The 23,840-nt window shown below is 44.8% G+C and overlaps 2 protein-coding genes across 2 annotated transcripts in view; one reads left to right on the top strand and one right to left on the bottom strand.

The window, feature by feature from the left end:
• Positions 1 to 13,752, bottom strand: part of LOC308332275 (SH3 domain-binding protein 5-like) — a 17,022-nt gene extending 3,270 nt beyond the window's left edge. The window contains exons 1-4 of the mRNA XM_080788074.1: positions 13,359 to 13,752; positions 12,567 to 12,629; positions 10,519 to 10,647; positions 840 to 1,004 (exon numbers count right to left, since the gene is read on the bottom strand). Of these exons, the coding sequence (XP_080644200.1) occupies positions 840 to 1,004; positions 10,519 to 10,647; positions 12,567 to 12,629; positions 13,359 to 13,439 (438 nt within the window). The 5' untranslated portion in view covers positions 13,440 to 13,752. The remainder of the gene's footprint in view (positions 1 to 839; positions 1,005 to 10,518; positions 10,648 to 12,566; positions 12,630 to 13,358) is intronic.
• A 4,287-nt stretch (positions 13,753 to 18,039) lies between these two features.
• LOC308332440 (eukaryotic translation initiation factor 4 gamma 1-like) lies at positions 18,040 to 23,196 on the top strand (the record flags this gene model as incomplete). Its single annotated transcript, XM_080788344.1, has 1 exon — positions 18,040 to 23,196. The coding sequence occupies one exon, from the start codon at positions 18,040 to 18,042 to the stop codon at positions 23,194 to 23,196; it is 5,157 nt and encodes a 1,718-aa protein (XP_080644470.1).
• Between the last annotated feature and the right edge of the window lie 644 nt (positions 23,197 to 23,840).

Genomic DNA, 23,840 nt, shown 5'->3' with positions numbered 1-23,840 from the left:
GTGTAGAGACAGGAAACACGGAGGGGGTAGGGGAGTGACATGCAGCAGATTGCCTAGCTGGCTGGGAATCAAACAAGGGACTTGTTGGCATATGAGCCATGCACCCTAACCTTTATGTTTATGTTTAATTATTTTATATGGACATCACAATCACATTGCACAATAATAATATTTTACAACAAAATTACAATACCCATTACATTAACCTACAAAACAAAAGTAAACATGATCACTCAGTTGACCAGTCAGAAACACAGTTGATTTAATTTCAACCATAGTTTTGAGTCTGTAGAACACGTTACCATCCGTCTCTATCTTTAGAGCCGTAGGCAAGGAGTTCCAAAGGTTTGCCCCCTTTACTGAGAAGGCAGACTGTCCGAATGCGTTGTTGGCTACTGGGTGTGCCCCCCCTAAAGCATGATCAATCACCCATCCCCAATTATCCATAGGCCATTGTTCCTTTTTTGCCTAGCAACCAATTATCTCTGTTCATCCCATTCCTTAATACTTAACCACTTAAACCATATATACAGTGCTTACGGTAGTTGACAGGGGTCACCAGGGATCTATACTAGGCCCACTAGTATTTGCCTCTGCAACAAATCAAATCTATTCACTTAAAATAGTTGTTCTACAAACTCACAACGTCACGCAAACTCGCAAAGAGTTGCGTTGTGAGCTCGCAGACATGCTAATTTTTGTGGAATGTTCGCCTGGGACTTCTGTATAAGTCTAATCTCTTCCTGTTCTTGGAGTGGGTTTCTGTGAACAAAGTGTTAATTTAACTCGGAGTGTATTTTTACTCCGCTCTGCAGTGTGGCGGGCCCATTTGGGCGTACCCTCTGTGTGGCGTGGTTGAGCATTTCCTGCCAGGCTGAGTCAAACTGACGGCTGTCCTCCTCCAGTAGCCTCTCCTCGGCCAGGGCGATGGTCTCCTTGGCCGCCCTCAGGATCTCCACCGCCCGCTGGAACTCCTGCGTGGCCCGCTGAGCTTCTACCTGGGCCTGTGGTACAACACATGGCTCACTGGTCAGTGTGTGTGTGTGTGTGTGTGTGTGTGTGTGTGTGTGTGTGTGTGTGTGTGTGTGTGTGTGTGTGTGTGTGTGTATTGTATCACAAACGTCAGTAGCATTACAAAGTTATATGCAAGAAAACCCTACCAATTCAAAATGTTCCCTCTGTATTTCCAATTCCATGTGCATTAGTCTTATACTGTATGAAAGCCATCGCCACTATTCCAAAGCCACTCAGGGACATTGTTTAACTATTTCCAGCAATTGGATAATATTTTTTGGGTGGGTAGATCTAGTTGAGTCATTTTGAAAGTAGCTCTCAAGTAAAAGAAGTGTGGGCACCTCTGGTCTACACAATTACAGAATGAAGAAGAATTGTTATTTTGATCAACATTTGCCTGTTATCTCTCCTATGGAAGCATGGAATTGTGGACAAAATCTTATCCAAACATAACAAAATGTTGGGGTCTGAGAGGCTAAATCTCGTTGAATGAATGGGGGTCCGTGGCTCAAATGGCAAATAAATAATGGACCTTGATTATGAAAAAGATTGAAAACCACTGTCATAGATGACTGGTGTCTGGTCTGGTCACATTAAGTCAGAGATCGACAGCCAAGCCATTTCTATATGGATCCCAAGATCCACAGTTAAATTGTACATAGTACTTGACCACGAAAATAAGACTACAGTACTTTGAGTCAACTTCTGCATCAAGAAATGTTATGAAACATTTAAAACATTGAGAATCTTTAAATTAGCCGTTGCTAATGTGAATCAATCAATATTGAGCAAATGCTTAGCCTATTTCAGTATTTCTCACCTAAAATGTTATCAGAAACTGTGAGCAGGGGCAGTGAAACCGCCAGGACTTCTGCCTCTGCTCCAGATGGCTGGACTACAAAACAAGTTCAACATACCCATGATATCCTTCTGTTATCTGGCTTCGCTAACCCAAACAACAGCAATCACGCTAAGTGGGCACACGACGGTGGTTATCATCGACTCAGTACGTCAACCCAGGATTTCCCAATCGTTGAGCATTCACAAAAAAGGGCTGGTGTTTGGAGCATGCTGTATGTATTGTATGTGTCTGACCAATCGCAAACATGGCATGCATGCACAGTTCTCCTGGCAGCGGTCAGCAGAGCGACATATTTTACAAATGTAGAGCAAACTACATAATTAGACAGATAAGCATAACTTAAGCAGAATTAGACAAATACGAACCATTTAATGGTATTAATCTAAAAGCAACACAGCTGCATCTGTCAAATGCAGGAAGGACAGCTGGCACAAAAGTATTGCACTGTGTGAATGCTTAAATTAATAGGCTTACAATATCACTGCCCCACCATCATTGGATCTGACTATAATTACATTTGTGTATTCCATTAAATTAATATATTGCTTAGATGCATTTATAGTATATGGTGTGTATGACACAACACACCAGTTGTGTAAAACCAGACTTGGGAGCTAAAAACAAATATATATATAGTCCTATAAAAGCTTGCTTTCATGTCTTACATCGTAAACAACAAATAAATGACTTTAGTGCTTCAATCAGTCGCTGTTGTACAATGATGTGGGTATAAAAAAAGCACAGTGAAATGGCCTTTGATATTACTCACTCATAAATCACCGCCAAAGTCATCAGGGTTTTGCCTCAAACCTGATCTTTCACACAGAGCAGGTGAGATGAGATGTGAAAATGGTAAATGGTGCATTTATATAGCGCCTTTATCCAAGGCGCTTTACATAGATTGTGCATTACATTCACCCATTCACACACACATTCATACACCGATTGCAGCGGAAGCCATGCAAGGTACCAACCAGCACATCGGGAGCAATTTGGGGTTCAGTGTCTTGCCCAAGGACACTTCGACATATAGACAGGAGGAGCCGGGATTCGAACCACCTACCCATGGATCATTGGACGACCTGCTCTACCTCTTGAGCCACAGTCGCCCCTGAAGCATAAGTTACCAAAGTGATGTACCGTGGTAAGAAGTAAACCACCACTGCCACAGCCCTGAAAACGCGAGGGTAATCTGAAATACCTCACTAACCCCAAATCCTGCTTCAGGCCTCAGGTCTCCCCTTTTCTCTTCTACTGTTAATGTCTGTCTTCGGTTTAACGCTATCCAAAGAAATCGGGGCAGCGCTATCCAATGCAAATTGGCATCATATCAATGGGGAATATGTCCATAGTCGGCCAGAAAATTACGTGCAAATGGTCTGCATTTATATGGCGGCTTTATCCAAAGCACTTTTTTGCATTATTATTAACCTACCGGTATTCATGCGCCGACAGGAGAGGCAACAATAGCAAGGCACCAACCTGCTCATCAGGAGCAGTTAGGAGTTTGCTACATTTCTCTTGTTGGAACGAAAGATGATGCACACACACGCACACACCACAAAGAATTGATGCAGTGACCCCTCCAAATGACTTTCCTTCATGCTGACAGACACATCAAATCTAAACTGTCAAAATTGTTTTTGACAGTGTGTAACGGCTACAGGCCAGGGAGAGGGCTTGCAGTCTAAGCTCACACATGCACAAGAACACACACACAACCGTTCCTTGATCTAACAGACAAACCTAGGCTTTGTCATTGAGGAAATGTGACACACTGTCAGGACCTTTATTGTCGCCCACTGTATCCACGTCACATTCAATGGGCAGATTATTTGTGTCATGCTGAGCATATTTGGACCCACCCACACTCCACCCTAACAAGCCAGGCTTAAAGGCCAGCGTATTGGCTGTGTGCCCGGAGTTCATTCAGTCCATGGACTCAAATTAAATTTCCGTACAGAAAATGAAATCTTCCAAATATCCTACTTAAGCATTTCCAGTACAAGTATTGTACAATTTGTACGGTGCACTTAAAAGACAGTTATAACAGCCTTACGATAGCTTCATTGAAGTTACCTAACTTGACCCTTTCTCACGGCCTTCCCTGGCTCCGTCTTTGGATAACCCCTGCCACTTGACCCGGGCACTATCAGCCATGTGAAAGATAGAGACTCCATCAGTGACGTGAGCCAGTAGACGTCGTTCCCGTTTCACAAGAGATACAAGGCTAGCCAAGTCTTCCAGAAAGAGTGTTGTGGATGAACGGATGGTGGTATCTATTTACGTTTATCAGGTCACGTTCAAGGTGGTGAAACGCTGGAAGGGTAAGGACTGTGGCGATACGGAAAAGAGCAGGGAGAAATCTATCACCCTATTTCTCCCTTTCTCTCTTAAATAACCACTTAAATCCAGGCTACATACTTATACTGTATGTCAAACTGGGAAAATCTGCTTTTTTGTCGAATGCTTTTGTCTATTTCTGCCAAATGTTTGCCTATTATGACAAAAAATGGCAGAGAAATGTGGTACATTTCTCTCTATATAGTCTTACTCTATTCTCTCTCTCTGCTCTGCTCCCATACAATCTGCTAGTTCGATGAAGCAACTAAGGCATGAAAGATACATTGCATCCTTTCCCCTTCCCCCAACATGACCCACTTCCCAGGCTCAAAGAAGAGGGGAGAAGAAAAACAGAGGAAGCAAACGGAAGATATAGATATTTAATATAAGATATTTTCTTACCCAGGGAGGGTATGAAGGGTCAGTCTGCACAGCATGGCAAGAATGGTATTATTGTCAACGGCCATGTCCGGCTATAGTTGGGAAATAAAGTGTTAATGACTCTGGTAGTGATGGTCACATGACTCCTTGTGCAGGATGGACACAAGTACGCATTCACATAAAGGTGCCTGTCCTGTCGTTCACACAGGACTTCCTGTGCAGATTTACTGCCCACTTCCTTTCCAACTCTTTGTAGTTGTAGTGTGTGTGTGTGTGTGTGTGTGTGTGTGTGTGTGTGTGTGTGTGTGTGTGTGTGTGTGTGTGTGTGTGTGCGTGCGTGCGTGCGTGCGTGCGTGCGTGCGTGCGTGCGACCTTATGTACGGGTGCACACAAGTTGAACCTCAGCAAGAGGAAATCACTGGTTGCTGGACAAGTTGAACCTCAGCAAGAGGAAATCACTGGTTGCTGGATTCAATTGGTACCCGGTCCATTTGGGTCCATTTGGTTCCATTTGCCCACTCTCAAGAGTTAAATAAACACAGAGTAAGAGTTATCAAACTCATGCGTTGCTTCGCCTTTGCTGAAAATACACAACTGAACAACATGACAAATGAACTGAGAGACCAAGAAGCCATCATGACACTCAAGCGAGTCACACACACTGAAAGCACAACGCACCACTCTCCTCATCAGAGAGAGAGGGGCGTTTGGACACGTACGGAGATAAACACGACGGGGTAGGTAGCATGCAAATGAACACCGGCGTCATCAATTATTTGTCATGATATCATGAGGCCCACAGCATAGGACACCATCTGTGAGCCAGACAATGAGGTGTCTTCATTCTGACATGTCTCAACTCGCTGACACCTCGTGATGTGAACCGTGATGTGGACTCATATCTTCCCAGTGTGTGTGTGTGTGTGTGTGTGTGTGTGTGTGTGTGTGTGTGTGTGTGTGTATATGTGTGTGTGTGTGTGTGTGTGTGTGTGTGTGTGTGTGTGTGTGTGTGTGTGTGTCTGTGTGTGTGTGTGTGTCATCTGTGTGCATGTCTCTAGCACTAACTCACACTATACTAGTATACTGTATGATTTGACATCCATGATCTGTCAACATCATGATCATTACCATCAACACAAAAATATATTGTCATGTATGATGCAGTGTTGTTAATAATAAACAATCAATCAACATCAGCCAATGTGGATACTGGGTCATATTCAACAGGGCAGCTTTGGCTCAGGAGGTACAGTAGAGTGGCTGCTTGGGAATTGAATTGTTCCCAGTTCAATCCCGGGCTCCCCCAGAGTTAGTGTTGAAGTGTCCTATCTTGAGCAAGACTCTGAACCCCTAATTGCTTCCGATGAGTAGGTTGGTGCCTTGCAGGGTTTCCTCTGCTGTCGCTGTATGAATGTGTGTGTGAATGGGTGAATGGGTGTGAGAATGTATCTGTATGAATGTGTGTGTGAATGGGTGAATGTGTGTGAGAATGTATCTGTATGAATGTGTGTGTGAATGGGTGAATGTGTCTGTATGAATGTGTGTGTGAATGGGTGAATGGGTGTGAGAATGTATCTGTATGAATGGGTGAATGTGTGTGAGAATGTATCTGTATGAATGGGTGAATGTGTGTGAGAATGTATCTGTATGAATGGGTGAATGTGTGTGAGAATGTATCTGTATGAATGGGTGAATGTGTGTGAGAATGTATCTGTATGAATGTGTGTGTGAATGGGTGAATGTGTCTGTATGAATGTGTGTGTGAATGGGTGAATGTGTGTGAGAATGTATCTGTATGAATGGGTGAATGTGTGTGAGAATGTATCTGTATGAATGTGTGTGTGAATGGGTGAATGTGTCTGTATGAATGTGTGTGTGAATGGGTGAATGTGTGTGAGAATGTATCTGTATGAATGTGTGTGTGTGAATGGGTGAATGTGTGTGTGAATGTGTCCCTTTTAGACCTTTAACTCTTGAGAGCGTAAAATGAAACCAAATGGACTGGTTTCATTTTACGCTCTCAAGAGTTAAATTATTGTTAAAAATCATAATTATAATCATATTATATATAATTAGGCCTGCTTATTTACAAGACGTCTACACATTTAGAGAGAATGTAGAAGAATTGTTATTTTGATCAACATTATCGCTCCTATGAAATTCGTATCCAACTATCAGGAAATATTCGTTAGTTTTGGGTCTGAAAAATCGAATCAAAAAGTATAATACGCTGTGCCGAAATTCTGATAGAAAAGCTTATATCGTCTGCTAGTCTTTTCATCCATTGACCGCGCAAGCATATTATAGCCATTAGACGAATCCATGGAGCAGTGCCATGTAGGCCAGGTGTAGCAAATCAAGACTGAGGTGTAAAGCTGCACTTAAGGTACACCCTCAGTTATGGCTGCGCCCAGGGCACCCCTCCGTGGATCTGTCTATGCGTGCGCATGTCGCACAATAAATGATTATCGTATGCCCTCTGAAAAAAACTAGAACACACCACTGGCTTCAACAACATACATACAACATAAGTAACAAAATTCCATATGCTACAGTATGTACATATACTGTATGTATGTATAGTGTATACTGTATAGTGGCTAAAGACTAAAGATATTTTAGTTAAAATGTATTAGTAAGATCCAAAGTATCGCAGGACAGTAAAGAAGCATCTACTCTGGTCAGAAGATCTTAAATGGCCTAGAGGTGGAATGGTGGGCTACTGGAGGAGATTAGGTTGGGGTCGCAATGAATTGAATACACAGGACCTCAATGGACCTCAAACAAGCCCTGGGCTTATTGGGTTATCCTCTTATAGCGTTCTTTTGTATAGATCTGTGCCGCCGTGCCTCCTTTTGCAAACTGTTAATAAAGTATTCAATCAATCAATCAATCAATCAATCAATCAATCAATCAATCAATCAATCAATCGTCATGGTAACAGAGATACACAATGTGACAGGTTGTGTTAGTCATAGTAAAGATGTGTTTCCACTGGAATGCCAGTACATTGCTGGGTAACAAATTAAGATGAATTGCCGTCATAGTAAGGGGGAGAGGCAGTCCCACATTGTCCTCCATTATATGAATAATATAGGGCTTTTCAGACGGGGCTCATTTTCAATGAGAGGGGTACAACTAGTTGGGAGGAGGCGCCCCGGGCCCGTGGTATCGACGAGAGCGATCATTTCACGCTCACGCCTGCAACTGAAAAGAGCTGGATTGTGGTCATCTTTTCGGGCCCTTATGACAGGTACAGTACTTAATGATCGCACAGGAGGAGTCTATAAGAAATGCAAGACTAGACATTTGAGCATGGTAAAATATGTATTAAGAGACTAACAGAAACAATACATATCTATTCTGGAGGCTGGCAGACCTAGCCTGGCGCAGCCCAGACTTCATCTGCCTGCACTGCATTATGCCCCCAGGCAGATTGCAGCTGAGTGGTATATTAGTATCGCAACGCGAGGCTATGGCAGACCAGATAATTTAACTCTCTACTCGCAGGTCGCTGTCTCCGCCTCTCTCTCTCCAGTGTGTGGGAATGGGAACTAGCAACAGAGGGATATACTGAGCCCGGTTGGATTGATAAGATACAGACAACAAGAGAGACAGCTAGACAGCCTGGCAACACAACATTAGAGAATGTGAGTTAGAGAATAGATAGGACAGTACGGGCAAACCCCCCGCCCGCCTTAGTGCATCGGAATGTAAAGTGAAAACAAGGCAACTGGGGGTTGGGGGCTTAGGGCTGGCTTATGGGGGTGGGGAGTTGTAAATTGTGTGTGTGTGTGTGTGTGTGTGTGTGTGTGTGTGTGTGTGTGTGTGTGTGTGTGTGTGTGTGTGTGTGTGTGTGTGTGTGGATAAGCTCTAACAAAGGGGGTCATGGCTTAAATAATAAATATCAATTTATAAGTCATGACCCACCCGATAACACGCCAGTTTACCCCCTACAGGCTGGTGCCCTATTTAAAACCTGTATAAAACTGCCTGTGTACAGTATATACAGACACACACGCACACGCACACACACACACACACACACACACACACACACACACACACACACGTGTCCTATCAAAATTCAAAACCTCTCAGTAATCTCCTGCACTCACGTGCTGCTGGTAGTCACAAGCAGATGCCTCAACGCTGGACACTACGGGTACATCATTTGTAGTTAAATTAAGACCTTGGATTGTACTATGTACTTTTAGCTGTGTTGCAAGCGCACGCACGCACACACGCACACATACACGTGCACACACACACACGCACACACACACACACACACACACACACACACACACACACACACACACACACACACACACACCTAAATCCCTATTTTTAAGTGACAGCTCAGCACTGACACACAGGAACCTCACTAAGAGATGAATGATTCAAATGCTCCTTCCTCCTCATTGGTTGAGGACGAGGGCTGTGCCCAAAGTAACTGGACTCTTAACTTCTGCCCTTTTTGCCAGACAAGAGCAGGCTTGCATGCGCAAGACACTGTCAAACAATAGATCGCCAGTGATCTATATCAACAGGCAAAACGTTTGCACACTTTGTGTCTATTTAAAGCCAAGTGTATGAAAATCAACAAGGCAGGCCCGCCGAAAAAGAGGCCTTGAGGCTCATGAAGTCCACCGAGCACCCAATGCCGGCCTTGCATGTCCAACATGCGCACTGTCAGAGAAGGCTAACGTGAAACATGACTGTCATAATCATGACAGTCCTGACGCAACTGAAGCCAGTTTTAAGCAATCGCTACATTTACACGGAAAACGGGTACATAAACATTCAGAACACCCGTGGCCCACGTGGTGAGTAGCCTACTTTATATTTGAAATGTTTATGTACACGTTTACAATGTAAATGTAGCGATTGTGTAAAACAGGTGGAAGTTAAGCCATGACGCTCGTGAAGTACGAGCGTCCATGTGAACCATGGCTAACGTGCTTCGGTGCTGTCATAATGTGTTGCAGACTGGCACACGTCACTTCCACCCATGGTTTGTTTTTTTCAGAAGACCATGCACACACCATCTGTCCTTCATTAATGTAGCTGTATCTAACTAACAAAAGAAAGGAGAACACACCAGTATTGTAGAGGTGCAGAGAATGAACACTAACACAGTGAGTGAGATCACATTTTCAAAAGGAAGTCACACAACATTGTTTTATAGACAGACCAATGTTTGGAATCAACATCTTCTACATACCTTGAAGATGTGGTTGAAGAAGAAATTGAGTCGAAACATTGTTCAGTCAATTAAAATAATAATTATAATAATTATTATTATTACCGGTATTACAATATAATAATAATAATAATCCCCCTAGTTATCCCCTAGTCCCCCTACCTACATAAAATCTCTTCACGGAAAACACTTGAAAACTGTAAATGATGAGAGCTTTTAGTATAAATCTGTGATGCGACAATAAAGTTGATGTGAGGTTAAAGCTGAACGGGAAAACAGTGCAGTTCCAGAGTAAAGGAGTTTCAGTCTGACACGCCATGGACTTTTCAAATACCCCGCCTCTGCTCTGCTAAGAAGAGGTTTGCACAAACCATGTACACACGTCACGCACACCCGTGCAGTGTGTCCTCCCGGTTTACTGAGCAGAGGTGTGTGACCGAGTTAAAAATAACCACAACGTGACCTTGCTCCCTTTAAGCAGAGCTCTATAAAGTTCTTGTGTGAAGTCCACACTGCATAACCACCCCACAGTCTGTCTGCCAGCATGGTGTGTGTGTGTGTGTGTGTGTGTGTGTGTGTGTGTGTGTGTGTGTGTGTGTGTGTGTGTGTGTGTGTGTGTGTGTGTGTGTGTGCGCGCGTGCGTGTGCGTATGTGTGCGTGCGTGCGAGTGTGTGCATGTGTGGTGTCCGTGTGTGTGTGTGCGTGAGCGTACCTGTCTAGCCACTCTGCGTGCCTCCCAGTATGGTTTGGAGTCATCCACAGCACGTCCGATTCTCTTCACCTGCTCATCTAGCTTCATTGTTGCTTCTACCAGGACCGCACGGAACCGCTGACGACAGTCCTGCACACACACACACACACACACACACACACACACACGCACACACGCACACACACACACACACACACGCACGCACGCACAAAAAGACAGTGGAAAGACAGACACACAGAGAGACACAGAGAAAGAGAGAAAGATTCACACACACACACACACACACACACACACACACACACACAAGTAATCAGCACAGGAAGTGTTCTGCTAATCTTTAATCAACATTATTTCATATCCTGAGCAACTATGGCAAACCAAAACACTGTCAACAACAAGTCTCACTTTGTACTTAGCCCAAACGAGCTGATTAATCTAATTCAATATCCTACTAAACCTGATTTAGCCATGCACAACATATTCCTATACACCCACTCACATATAGACACTGTTGGACAATATTATACATATACAACATTTTAAGTATCTCTATGGTTGCTATTATTCTCGTGTCCAATGGCTGGTCACTGTTTTGCAGGGTTGAAAGAGCCTATGGGGAAAATGTAATGAGCAAAATAAAGTAAGCATTGTCAGTATAACTAGGATATAACTAAATTAAGGAAACACTCTTGTCGACGGCCTAAACCCCAGAAGGGGTAATAGGCGTAAGTAAGTAAGTAAAGGAAACACTGTTGCGCCATCTAAAATTAGGAGCATCTAAGTGTCACATGTGCTGTGTTTTGTGCGTGCATGTTTACTGCAGTATTTTGCTCCAGCTCTGTATATACTGTATACTGTATATGAGAGGGGGGAGAGAGACAGAGACAGAGAGAGAGAGAGAGAGAGAGAGAGAGACAGACAGAAGTGGAGATGATGCAAAAGTAAGCAGCCTTCCTGTGATGTCATCCCACTTCCATCCTACTTCCTGCCATAGTGCAATGGCATCATGAAAGGCATTCTGGGTAGTACTACAGTATATACACTATGGGTGTGTCGATACTTCAGCAGATGATAACACATAATCACACATGCGGTATTCAAGCGTGCATCAGCAAATATTTTACTCACACACAAGGCTCATCGGCCATTTACTCGTTTGCTTTGCAAATGAACTACATGTCGATTTGATCCTATGAACTAGCCTACAGCAATCATAATCAACTCCAGACTGAAATGAAAAACAGCTGACAGGAGTTCTCTGCTCTGCCAGTGGAACTTTCCATATTCTTACTGTAGGCCTATATATTGCTTCTCTCTGAGTGGAAGCAGAAGAGGCCTATACTTTTGAGGAAATCAGGAGGTGCCGCGCTGGAATGTTTTGGTTCTGTAGGACAGCAGCCTTCCAGCCTCCATTACAGACACCAGAGAGATCTATAATAAATCCTGCGTCCCTGTTTTCCTGGCCCTATGTGAGCTCAGGCTGGATGGATGAATGTACAGCCCTCTCCTCTCATAACTAAAGAAAGGTCTTGGCTTGTTCTTTAAAGGAAGGCTTAGGAGATTCCGGAATCGGGAGACAGGACTTTGGGGATTTAGCCTGCTCTGAATTCAGCACTCAAGTTACATTTTTGCATTCAAATCATGTAGCTATTTCTCTTGTAACAATAGAAAGAGCTGACCGCTGTGTTATTTCACATGAATAACTACTTTTATGACTTTCCTCCACATTTGCCCCGCTAGGAATTTCTGACCCTCCCACAAGAGAAGCTATTTTCTATTGTACACAGTAAGGTCCTGTACACTTTATCAACTGTATCTTGGTTCCTTTACCTTTACTTTTTGGAAACAATACTGCGAAAAGGGTTTAATCCAGTGTTTGTGGACGGCTCGACCCCATGTCAACCTGTGCAGGGATATCACGGGACGGAACCTCATCTCTGAGCTAAAGCGTAGCAGCAGCATAGATATTGAGGTTCCAAACAGAGCTAAGGATTTTACAGTGTGGTGGTGTAGACGTGTAGTGGTGGTGGTGTGGTGTTTAGGCCTACCTCCAGTTCACTTTCCCAACGGTTAATGTCATCCGTAGACTGGTTTAGCTTTTCCAGCTCTCCCTGTTTACAGAAAACATAATGCGGTTAGAGAGGGGCCACAGAGAGGAGCAGAGAGAGGAGAGAGAAGTGTAGAGTGATCGTGGTTGAGGTTCAAAACAAATCTGGAGGCTATAACAGAGGTAGCACACATGTTTCTGTTTACCAACTTACAATTCAGGCTTGTCTGTGCTTGTGCACAAACACCCCCCCCCCCCCGCCCCCCGCCCCCCCCCCTCCACACACACACACACACACACACACACACACACACACACACACACACACCCTCTAATGTTTTATAAGGGTGTTAAAGAAAAGTCCCTTGAATCTGTTTTGTGAAGTGGTGAGAAGAACAACAAATTGATTGGAAACTAACTTAAAGTGTTTGTGAGAGTGAGGTGTGTGTGTGTGTGTGTGTGTGAGAGAGAGAGAGAGAGAGAGAGAGAGAGAGAGAGAGAGAGAGAGAGAGAGAGAGAGAGAGAGAGAGAGAGGGAGGGAGGGAGAGGGAGAGAGAGAGAGAGAGAGAGAGAGAGAGAGAGAGAGAGAGAGAGAGAGAGAATTAAGGGCAGATATAGTCAAACTAACTGAATAACCTTGTGGAAAGAAAGAAAGAAAGAACAAACAATTAAACTACGGTGTATTCCACAGGTTCAGTGAAAACGCCAGAGCCGGTCTATTAAATGTCAATGTCACTTTGAAATAATGCACACACAGCACTGTCAGCACACATAATGTTGCAGTCACAATTACCTTGATTCTGGGGTCGATTTCTTCCTCCTCGGGACAGTCGGGGACTTGTTCATAATTGTCTCCATTTTCCAAATCATCCATGTCCCCGGTGTTCTCCTGTGGACTGTCAACGGGGGGTTCTTAATTGCAAACAAAAAGCGCGATCGCCGGCTCCGGGAGGGAGGGGAACGGTGCTCAATTCAAACAGTGATCTGCCCTCTTTCTACCCCTTGTTGCTACAATACTTCATACTTTGATATCTCTATAATTATTACCTAGACTCGAAAATCATGACCTAAACCTCCCGTCAGAGACGCTCGTCTGAATACAGATGTTCTATGGATAGCGACGCCGACGACTCGAGAATCACGTCTGTGTGTGCCGCTGCGCTGGGTCCAACGCGAAGCCCCGTGTGGTGTGGGAGGACACTGGCTTGTTAAGTTGTTAGTTAGAGGCAAACGTGTGATCGGAGACTGTACCCGCCCTCTAGTGGCGAACTGGCCATGTCGAAAGAACCCGCGAATGGGTGGGGGCAGAGCCAGAGCCATAGAGTAAGACAGAGTTATGATTACTTCATGGGGCCAGTGTCCTGGACAAGAAGTTGGCAGAATGCACTGGACTCAGGCAACAGCCCAGCTTTTCACAGGCTTTATTTTAATAGATAGTTTTTTTTAGTAATAGTACAATACAACATAAACATTACAAGGACTTTAATAGTTGTCGCTCTGTACAATACTTTAAAACAGCCTAAAATTGCTGATATTTGCACTGGCCTCGTTGAAAACAATTAATGTATTGTAATGTAAGGAGCTTTATTGGCTTGAGAAAACAAACGTTTACATTGCCAAAGCAAATGTCACAAATTAATATAATAAAAACAGTTGAAAATGGGGAAAGTATACAGCTGGAGTGGGTACAGCATTTTGTAAACAGATCTATGTCACATTCCATCATTATATGCTATAACAGGTTATAAAGCATTTTTGAAACAAATAGCATCAGTTTGGGACAAATGGCAGCATTTTTAGTGTGGTTGCCCTAACAGGGCAACCAGACTCTTGTTTTACAAAGACAAAGTTCGTAAGACAAAGTTTGGCGCCCTACAACAACAAGAAGTTTTGACTGTACGCACTTGAGCCATATGTCAAATTGACCGGAAAAATCGGGAATCGAGCGCTTGTACTGTGCGAAGAGAAATGTTGTATATTTTATTTGATATGAATTTATTAGTGAATTAAATTTCCCCATTGACATGAATGGGGAAATGCAAAAAAACACATTCAAGTATTTTTCCCTCTGAGACTGTAAGCACTATAGTTACAAAACTTTCAGGGATATTTCCTAATTATCACTAAAATTAATTAAAAATATAATTTTTTAGGTCGGCCTCATGGTGGCGCTATAACATCCCACTTTACCTTTTGGCTCATAACTCTTGAACCGTAGGTCGTAAAATCAAAATTATTTTTACCCTGGATTCCTTGGGTCATGACGCATCTCCCCACATAGGCCACGCCCTTTTCCGCCATGATGGATTTTCGGCCATTTTGAATTTTGTCCAAAACACACTTTTTGCTTTTCCCACTACAGATTTTGTCCAAATGTCACAGAAATCGGCACACGTGATCTCTGGACCCATCCGATTAAAAAACCAACTTCGGAATTTCGGTAGTGCGTGTCGTTCGGCCGTAACCGTCGTCCGAAGTTAGTAGGAGGGGCCTATATCACGAAAAACGCCATAATTCACGAACGGAATGTCCAATCCATCTGAAATTCGAATCGCACGTCCGGGGTGGTTCGTTCGACCGAGTTCCAAAAGCAAATCCATTTTGATCCACAGCGGGCGCCGCAAACGCGATAAATGTAACTGTCTGTCGGGAAAACATGAATTTCGGGGGTCGAATCCCCTCCGAATTACTTACACGCGACCTGAGACGTGACTCGAAACCGTAGCAGGCCGGCGATATCAGCGGGAGGGGTATACATGTAAGCCGCCGCGGCAACCACACTCTGCAATTTTTCAAAATTGCGACCTTTCTAGTTAGTGTGGTTGCCCTAAAGGGGCAACCAGACTCTTGTAATTGTAACACTTTATTATTATTCCACACCTGGAGTAAGACAAATGGAGTAAGACAAAGTTTGGCGCCCTACAACAACAAGCAGTTTTGACTGTACGCACTTGAGCCATATGTCAAATTGACCGGAAAAATCGGGAATCGACCGCTTGTACTTTGCTAAGAGAAATGTTGTATATTTTATTTGATATGAATTTATTAGTGAATTAAATTTTCCCATTGACATGAATGGGGAAATGCAAAAAAACACATTCAAGTATTTTTCCCTCTGAGACTGTAAGCACTATAGTTACAAAACTTTCAGGGATATTTCCTAATTATCACTAAAATTAATTAAAATTATTATTTTTTAGGTCGGCCTCATGGTGGCGCTATAACATCCCACTTTACCTTTTGGCTCATAACTCTTGAACCGTAGGTCGTAAAATCACAATTATTTTTACCCTGGATTCCTTGGGTCATGACGCATCTCCCCATATAGGCCACGCCCTTTTCCGCCATGATGGATTTTCCGCCATTTTGAATTTTGTCCAAAACACACTTTTTGCTTTCCCCACTACAGATTTTGTCCAAATGTCACAGAAATCGGCACACGTGACCTCTGGACCCACACGATTAAAAAAACAAATTCAGAATTTAGATAGTGCGTATCGTTCGGCCGTAACCGTCGTCCGAAGTCAGTAGGAGGGGCCTATATCACGAAAAACGCCATAAATCACGAACGGAACGTCCAATCCGTCCGGAATTCGAATCGCACGTCCGGGGTGGTTCGTTCGACCGAGTTCCGAAAGCAATTCCGTTTTCATCCACAGGGGGCGCCGCAAACGCGATATATGTAACCGTCTGTCGGGAAAACATGAATCTCGGGGGTCACATCCCCTCAGAATTACTTACACGCGACCTGAGACGTGACTCGAAACCGTAGCAGGCCGGCGAGATCAGCGGGAGGGGTATACATGTAAGCCGCCGCGGCAACCACACTCTGCAATTTTTCAAAATTGCGACCTTTCTAGTTCTAGCTGTCACTCTCCAGGCTGCATGAACATCACTCCAGCGCTCAATTTTCTGCCCCCTCAATGTCGTAACTCTGAATTACTCTATGGCTCTGGGTGGGGGCTGCTCTCAACCACATTAGACATTATACAAGAATGTGAAAATGTATTTGTCCAAACAAATTCAATAATTAAAAAAAGACATTACTAGTAATGTAACTAACTCATGTAACTAACTAAAGTAAACATTTTTAGACTAGCTGTATTTTACTTTGAGTAGCCTAAGCCTATACTGTCTTTTTACTTGTGACGTTTCATTTGACAACATTTCAAATGCATATTATACGTAGCCTACTTTTTGACTATATTACATTTCTATGAAGGTTGCCAATTTCCATTAGGGTATGCTAGCAGGCCTCTTTGAAGTTAGTTTACCCTATAGCCAGCTACTTCTCACCTGCTGTTTCACCTCATTTGAGGTGAACCAGGTGCAGTTCTCAGGGACCCACTATTCCGGTTACGCTATGCATTTACTACCTGTTTACAACTACAGCTATAGGAGTGAAAAGAAAAGTAATAAAAATATTTTAATGTTATCTGTCATGTATTTCTTAACTGAGGACATTTGACATTCCCCCTGCCGGATTAATAAAGGTCTATATATAAAATAGTATACTTTAGAAACTATAGAAAGTATTGAACTATAGAAAACCAAGACGACAGATTAAATTAATTTAACATTGCTCATGGGCTCTGTTCGCTCATTGCATTCAAGCTACACATTGCATTCAAGCTACATTCAGTTGCTTAAGGAGGAGGGGTTGATATTCACTGTCATTTCGATTGGGCTTTTTGACCTGGGCCTCGATTGGGCCTTTTGACCTGGGCCTCGATTGGGCCTTTTGAGAAACCAAAAATACACAGGGAAGACATATTTCAATATTCTATAATTAGAATAATGTTAACTCCATAGAAACATGCAAAAATTCCATCTTTAAATCCCTAAAAAACACATTTTAGATTACAAAATTGATTTTAATGCTTATACCTTCTTATTTAAAATTATTCAAAACCTGTCTCCTATTCTGTTGTCTACATATATGTATTGTATTTCTTGTGTTATAGCTACACAAATATCAAAACAAAAGTTTATTAATATTATTATTATTATTATAGTAAACGCTATTAAATAACGCAATTGGTGTGTCCAAGGCTTGCTATGTTGCAAGTTACGCTATATTGCATTCTATATGTTGCTTAGTATTAAGTATACGTTTTAAAGTGTACAAATTGGTGTCACTAGGCAATGGTATATGTTGACTGTGACGTCAGACCAGATCTTGGTCAGTCTATATAGGCTATAGGTGTTGAAGAAGCATTTATATCAACACTGCATCCTAAAACGAATTAGTTAACGATTGAACCATACAGAAGCCAATTATTACATTTAATTATGTATTAATAATAATCACTTATTTTATTTCATTTGAGACTTTCATTTATTTAGAGAGAGGGAGAGTGAGGGGCAGGAGAGAAGAGAGGAGAGTAGAAGAGAAAGGACAATTGAGAATATAAGAGAAGAGGGAGAGGAGAGCAGAGAGGGGGGAGGACAAAGAAAGAATGCCTACAACTGATATGGCAATCCGTCAACCGTACTCCCAGCATGCATCTGAGAAGTATGTGGCCAAACAACAGCACCCAGCACCAGCGGCCACTCCTGGATTCCACCCTGGTGGCACAAGCCCTGCTGATTATTGTAATTATTGCGGGACGTACTTACCTTCCCAGGTCAAGTTAACGCTGCTGCCCGTGGACTCCACCCATGTCTACCAGCCGGGAGCTTTCTCCCAGATGATGATGATAATCCCCCAACTGCAGCAGCCTTTCCCCAGTTTGCCACCAGATATGAAGCCTGGGTACTTCATACCAGGACAGTACCATATGACGACATATGTGCCTACACCTCAGTATCCAGTGCCGGCAGCCACTTCCGGCTTCTACCCTGGCACCATCCCTGCTTATGCAGGGGCCTACTACTCTGCCCAGACCCAGTTCACACCCCAGGTGCAGCCAGGGTGTGTTATCATGAATGCAGCTGTGCAGCAACAGCAAAAACTGCCTCTGCAACACATCGCCATCAAACAGGAATGCAGACCAATCAGAATACGGGACCCTAACCAGGGAGGAAGAGACATTACAGATGAGATCATGTCAGGAGGCCGCAGTCGTTCAACCCCAACCGGACCCAAGTCAGCCATATCAGGATCAAAGAGTACAGCTGTCGCTCAGGCAAACGGTGAGATGGATACAGCTGCTGCCTCCACATCTGTGCTGGTCAGACCTGATGACGCATGTAATCCTGCACATGAAATTATCAAGAGAGAGGCCCTTCCTAAAGACTCTCCTCCCTACTACACAGATATTAAAATGCCTCCCTCTTCACCCCTGGACCAGCCACCCTCCTTGGGCGACACTAAAGTTATAGATGCCCCCAGCAGGGAGCACACTCCTACCCCTTCTTCAGCGCCCAAGATACCAGATTACCCTCCACCCCTACCAGACACGGCCTCCACAGCACAGGGAAGAACAGAAACAGGGGAGAAGTCTGAGACTGCTTTATTAGATGCAGGCTTTTCCCCTCCCTCCATCACCAATGGGCTGTCAGAGGTGCAGTCAGTGGGGCTCTCCGTCATGCTCTCACCCAGTAGTCAGGCAGAGGTTCCCATGGAGACTCCTAATGCCCATCAGGAGGTTCTCCTGATGGGCCTCCTGCCTGCCTTGCAGGACACAGAGTCCCCAGCTACTAGCAGTGGCGAATGCGACAACAGCCCCATCGAGTTTCCGGCCCTGGCCACTAGCAGTAGTGAATGTGACAACAGCCCCATCGACTTTCTGGCCACTGGCGAATGCGACAACAACCATATCGAGTTTCCGGGGACACTCGATGTGCTGCAGGAGCTCTGCAGGAGCTCTGCTTCCTGCCTGCCACAGGCCTCCGAGGCCCCAGCCACCAGCACTGGCGAGTGCGATGACAGCCCTATTGTCAAGTCAGACACTACTCAGCAACTTGATAATCAGCTTTGCCTCCAGCCTGTCCCACAGAACCCTGAGGTAATCATTACCCAGCAACTCGAAGTGCCCACAACCATGCCTTTTGCTCAGGCACCCATTGTCCAGGCAATTCCTGCTCTGGTCACCCAGGCATCACCTTCACCCGTTGTCCAAGAAACTCACTCACCTGTTGTCCAGGTGACACCCACAGCCCAGCTAGATACACCAACTCCAACTGATGTACCTGAGACCACCGCCCCCATTGTCCAGGCAATACTTATACCCATATCCCAGTCAGAGACACTTGAGACCATCGCAGATGCCTCTGACACTAATGGGCAGACCCTAATGCCGGTTGACAAGGTGGACACTAGTGCAGAGGGAGTCACTATGGTCACATCAGACACTAAGGAGGTGGCGATGGCCCCTCCTGCACCTGCAGCCAAAGAGAGGGACGACACTCACCCTCCCCCCACATTTTCCCCTGTTCCAGGGGAAACTACTATGCAAGCTACTTTGCCTGTTTCAAAGAAAAAGAAAAGGAAAAAGAGAAAGATGAGGGACGTGAACAAGAAGGAGGGAGACCTCCAGGATGCTTTTACAGAGGTCGTTGAGACACCCCCTGAACCAGAACCCACCCCTGCTCCGGAGGCTCAGGCCCCCATGGCCATACCTGCCCCAGAGGAGGCTGACCAGACCTGCAAAGACAAGGAGGATATTGATGTTGAGAATATCCAGCCAAAGGACCCAAAGCCTGCCGCCACCTTCAATAAGTACCAGTTCAAAGAAGAACAATTGCAACCAGTCAACCCAAAGGAAAAGAGGAAGTATGACAGAGATTTCCTTCTGAGCCTCCAGTACATCTCGGCCAGTATGAACAAACCTGAAGACCTACCAACCATGAGAGAAATAGTACTGGAGAAGGCCACTAAGATGAATCCACGACAGCTTGACCCCAGTCATCTAACAAGCTTAAACTGTGGCTCTGATTTACCGTACTTGGTCAACCAGGACAGACATGTCATGGGAGGAGGTGGAAGAGGACCACCTCCAGGTATGGTTTCAGGCCTAAGTATTGGGCCTCCTCGCTACCCGCAGGGGATGAGGATAGAGCCTAGGAAGATTATCATGACAATGCTAGAAGACGTGCAGCTCAACAAGGCAGAGAAGGCCTGGAAGCCATCCAGCAAGAAGCCAAGGCTGGAGGAGGTTGACCCAGAAGAGACCAAGACCCAAGATCTGCTCAAGTGTGTCCGTGGTGTCCTTAACAAGCTGACACCTGAGAATTTGCCGTATCTGACGAAGCAGGTGAAGGAGCTCCCAATCAACACGGAGTACCGGCTGAAGGGAGTCATCAATCTCATCTTTGAGAAGGCCATCTCTGAGCCCATATTCTCTGCTGTCAATGCTGAAATGTGTCACTGCCTTCAAGAGCTTGAAGTCCCCACCACAGATAAGCCACTAGAATCTGTGAAGTTCAAAAAGCTGCTGCTCGACCGCTGCCAGCAGGAGTTTAAAAAGCACAAGGATGATGTTGAGATATTTGAGAAGAAACAGAAAGAGCTTGATGCCACTTCGCCGGAGGAAGATAAGCAGCGCCTTGAAGAGGAACTGGACAAGGACAAGAGATACTCCCTGGGAAACATCAAGTTTATCGGGGAACTGTTCAAGCTCAAGATGCTAAGAGAGCCGATTATGCATACCTGTATTGACCAGCTGCTCAAAAATCATGACCTGTCCCTGGAGTGCTTGTGCAGACTTCTTGAAACCATTGGCAAGGACTTGGACTCTGATAAGCATAAGCCTCGGATGGACCAGTACTTCAACCAGATAGAGAAGCTCATCAAGCAGAGAAAGACCTCCAAGCAGAGCCAGAAGACACGCTTCATGCTAGAGGATGTCTTGGACCTCAGAAGGAATTTCTGGGTGCCCAGGCATAAGGACGAGGGTCCTAAGACCCTAACCCAGATCCACAAAGATGTTCAGGAGGAGCACATGAAGTTCCAGCCGACCTTCTCCAAGAAGGAGTCATTCCTTCCGCCGGGCCGGCGGGTGTTTCACCCTTCCCGGGATTCGTGCTGGCCAGTCCACAAGAACCGAGCCATCGATATTTTACGTCAAAAACCTCCACTTTTTGACATTAATAGCCAGCATCTGACCCCAGGAGGTAAATGTATATGGGGCAGCATAAAAGGCAGCAGCGATGGAAACAGTATCAAGCTGGCTGAACCTGACTCAGAGTCTGGCAACTATCCGGCCACCAGCACCCTGAACAGATTCTCTGCTCCACAGCAACCCTCCTTAGGGCCCTCTCTGGACTCGGACAAACAAGTGCCCCAGAGAAACACCTCTAGTAAAGATCGTGGGGACCGGTATGATCGATTTGACAGAAGAGAAGACAATCGAGATGACAGGGACAGACTGATCAAACGTGAGAGAGATCGCTGTGGCCCCGCTGACCATGTGGCCAACATGACAAACAACCGGGAATGGGAGGACAGAGAGAGAGACCGTGGAAGCAGAGACAAATATATCACCAGGGAGCCTGGTCCCACACTCCCACCTCTCCAGACACCCAACAAAACTGCCTTCACTGAGGAGGAGCTGGAGAAGAGATCCACAGACACCATCGAAGAGTACCTTCTCATCAACAACATGAAAGAGGCACTGGATTGCGTGCAGGATATGAATAGTGCCAAGCTGCTATTTGTTTTTGTGCGGAAAGGTGTGGAGATCACGCTAGACAGAAAGGACAGAGACAGAGAGAACATGGGCTTGCTTCTGCACCAGCTCATCAAGGCTGACATGATGCCTACACAGCAGTACTACAAAGGCCTTCAAGAGGTCCTAGAGGAGGCAGAGGATAGGACCTATGACTGCCCCCACTTATTGTTGTATCTGGCAGAGCTGATCAGCCCCATGCTCCACGAGGGAGGTATCCCCATGGGACAGCTCTTCAATGAGATCTCCAAGCCTCTCATTCCTCTGGGTAAGGCTGGAGACCTGTTGGTCCACATCATCCTTAAACTCTGCAAAGGAATAAGCCATATAAAGGTGGGAGCCATGTGGAGGGAAGTAGGCTTGAGCTGGAAAGACTTCCTGCCTGAGGATGAAGACGTTATCAAATTTGTGACAGACAAAAATGTTAAGTTCACCTTGGGTGATGAGTCTGAGAGCGGCAAGGAGGAGGTACAGCTAAACAGACTTATCAAAAAGCTGGACAGACTTATCCAGGACAAGGACTTTGACTGGAACGAGGCAAATCTCGATGAAGAGCAGACATCCCCCAACATGTTTATAAGAGCACTGATGACCTGCATCTGCCGGTCGGCCATCATCTCGGACAATCCACTCAAAGTAGACATTGAGAAGATAAACCAAAGAGCAGAGCTACTGCAGAGATACCTGAATGACGAACAGAAGGAGTTGCAAGCTCTCTATGCCTTGCAAACCCTCATGGTGGAGATGGAACAGCCTCGCTACCTGCTGTTGATGTTCGACACACTGTACAATGGAGATGTGATCAAAGAGGAGGCCTTCTACAAGTGGGAGTCCAGCAATGACCCAGCTGAGCAGCAGGGCAAGAGCATGGCCCTCAAGTCCACCACTACCTTCTTCACCTGGCTCCGCGAGGCAGAGGTAGAGTCTGACCACAGCTCCCCACTTCCCACTCCACCCTCTAATCTTCTAGGTCTTCTAGAACGACTGGCGGTGTTTCAGACATTGACCGTGGGAGAGTGATCATTGAGTGGACGGATTAATCAGCTAAATCATTCTGCATGAACAGAATATAATACAAAAATACAAATCAAGACAAAGAAAATCTTTCTTTAACTGGGAGAGATTGCATTATGGATTAAATGTTCAATCTTACTATTCTTTTTCTTTTTTTTTCCCCGCCCAGTTTTGTCCAGTCTATTATCAAGACATCTAGATGTGGATCTGAATCCAGTGCTAATTTCGCAAACCAATGGACTTCCCACTCAGTAATCCGATCAATGCAATCAATCCTGCAATAACACGGCTGGCAGATGATCACTCTGTCACCTCGGGACACTGAAGCATTTGTGTACAACCAGTGCTGTGATTTTAATGCCTGGATGTCGTTCCGACACACCGTGGGGTCACGGAGGTATAGTGGTAACTAGCAGGAATCAGGCTTTATACGTCATAGATACATCAAAGCTGACAGACGTCATAGACAGGTCACATTAAGTCTGAGATCCAAGAGACATTAACTTGACAACGGGCAGAGGCATTTGTTTTTTTACGGCTAGGCTCTGCAGGAGCCTAGCGATCTACAGTGTGTGTGTGTGTGTGTGTGTGTGTGTGTGTGTTCATACTGCTGAAGGCTAAAACATCTCCAAACATCACCACATCGTGCA

The sequence above is a fragment of the Protomyctophum bolini genome, assembly GCF_963924005.1.
Source record: "Protomyctophum bolini genome assembly, chromosome: 17".
NCBI classification, from domain to species: Eukaryota; Metazoa; Chordata; class Actinopteri; order Myctophiformes; family Myctophidae; genus Protomyctophum; species Protomyctophum bolini.
Note: the sequence above shows the minus strand (reverse complement) of the source record. Positions and strands in the feature narration are given on the sequence as shown.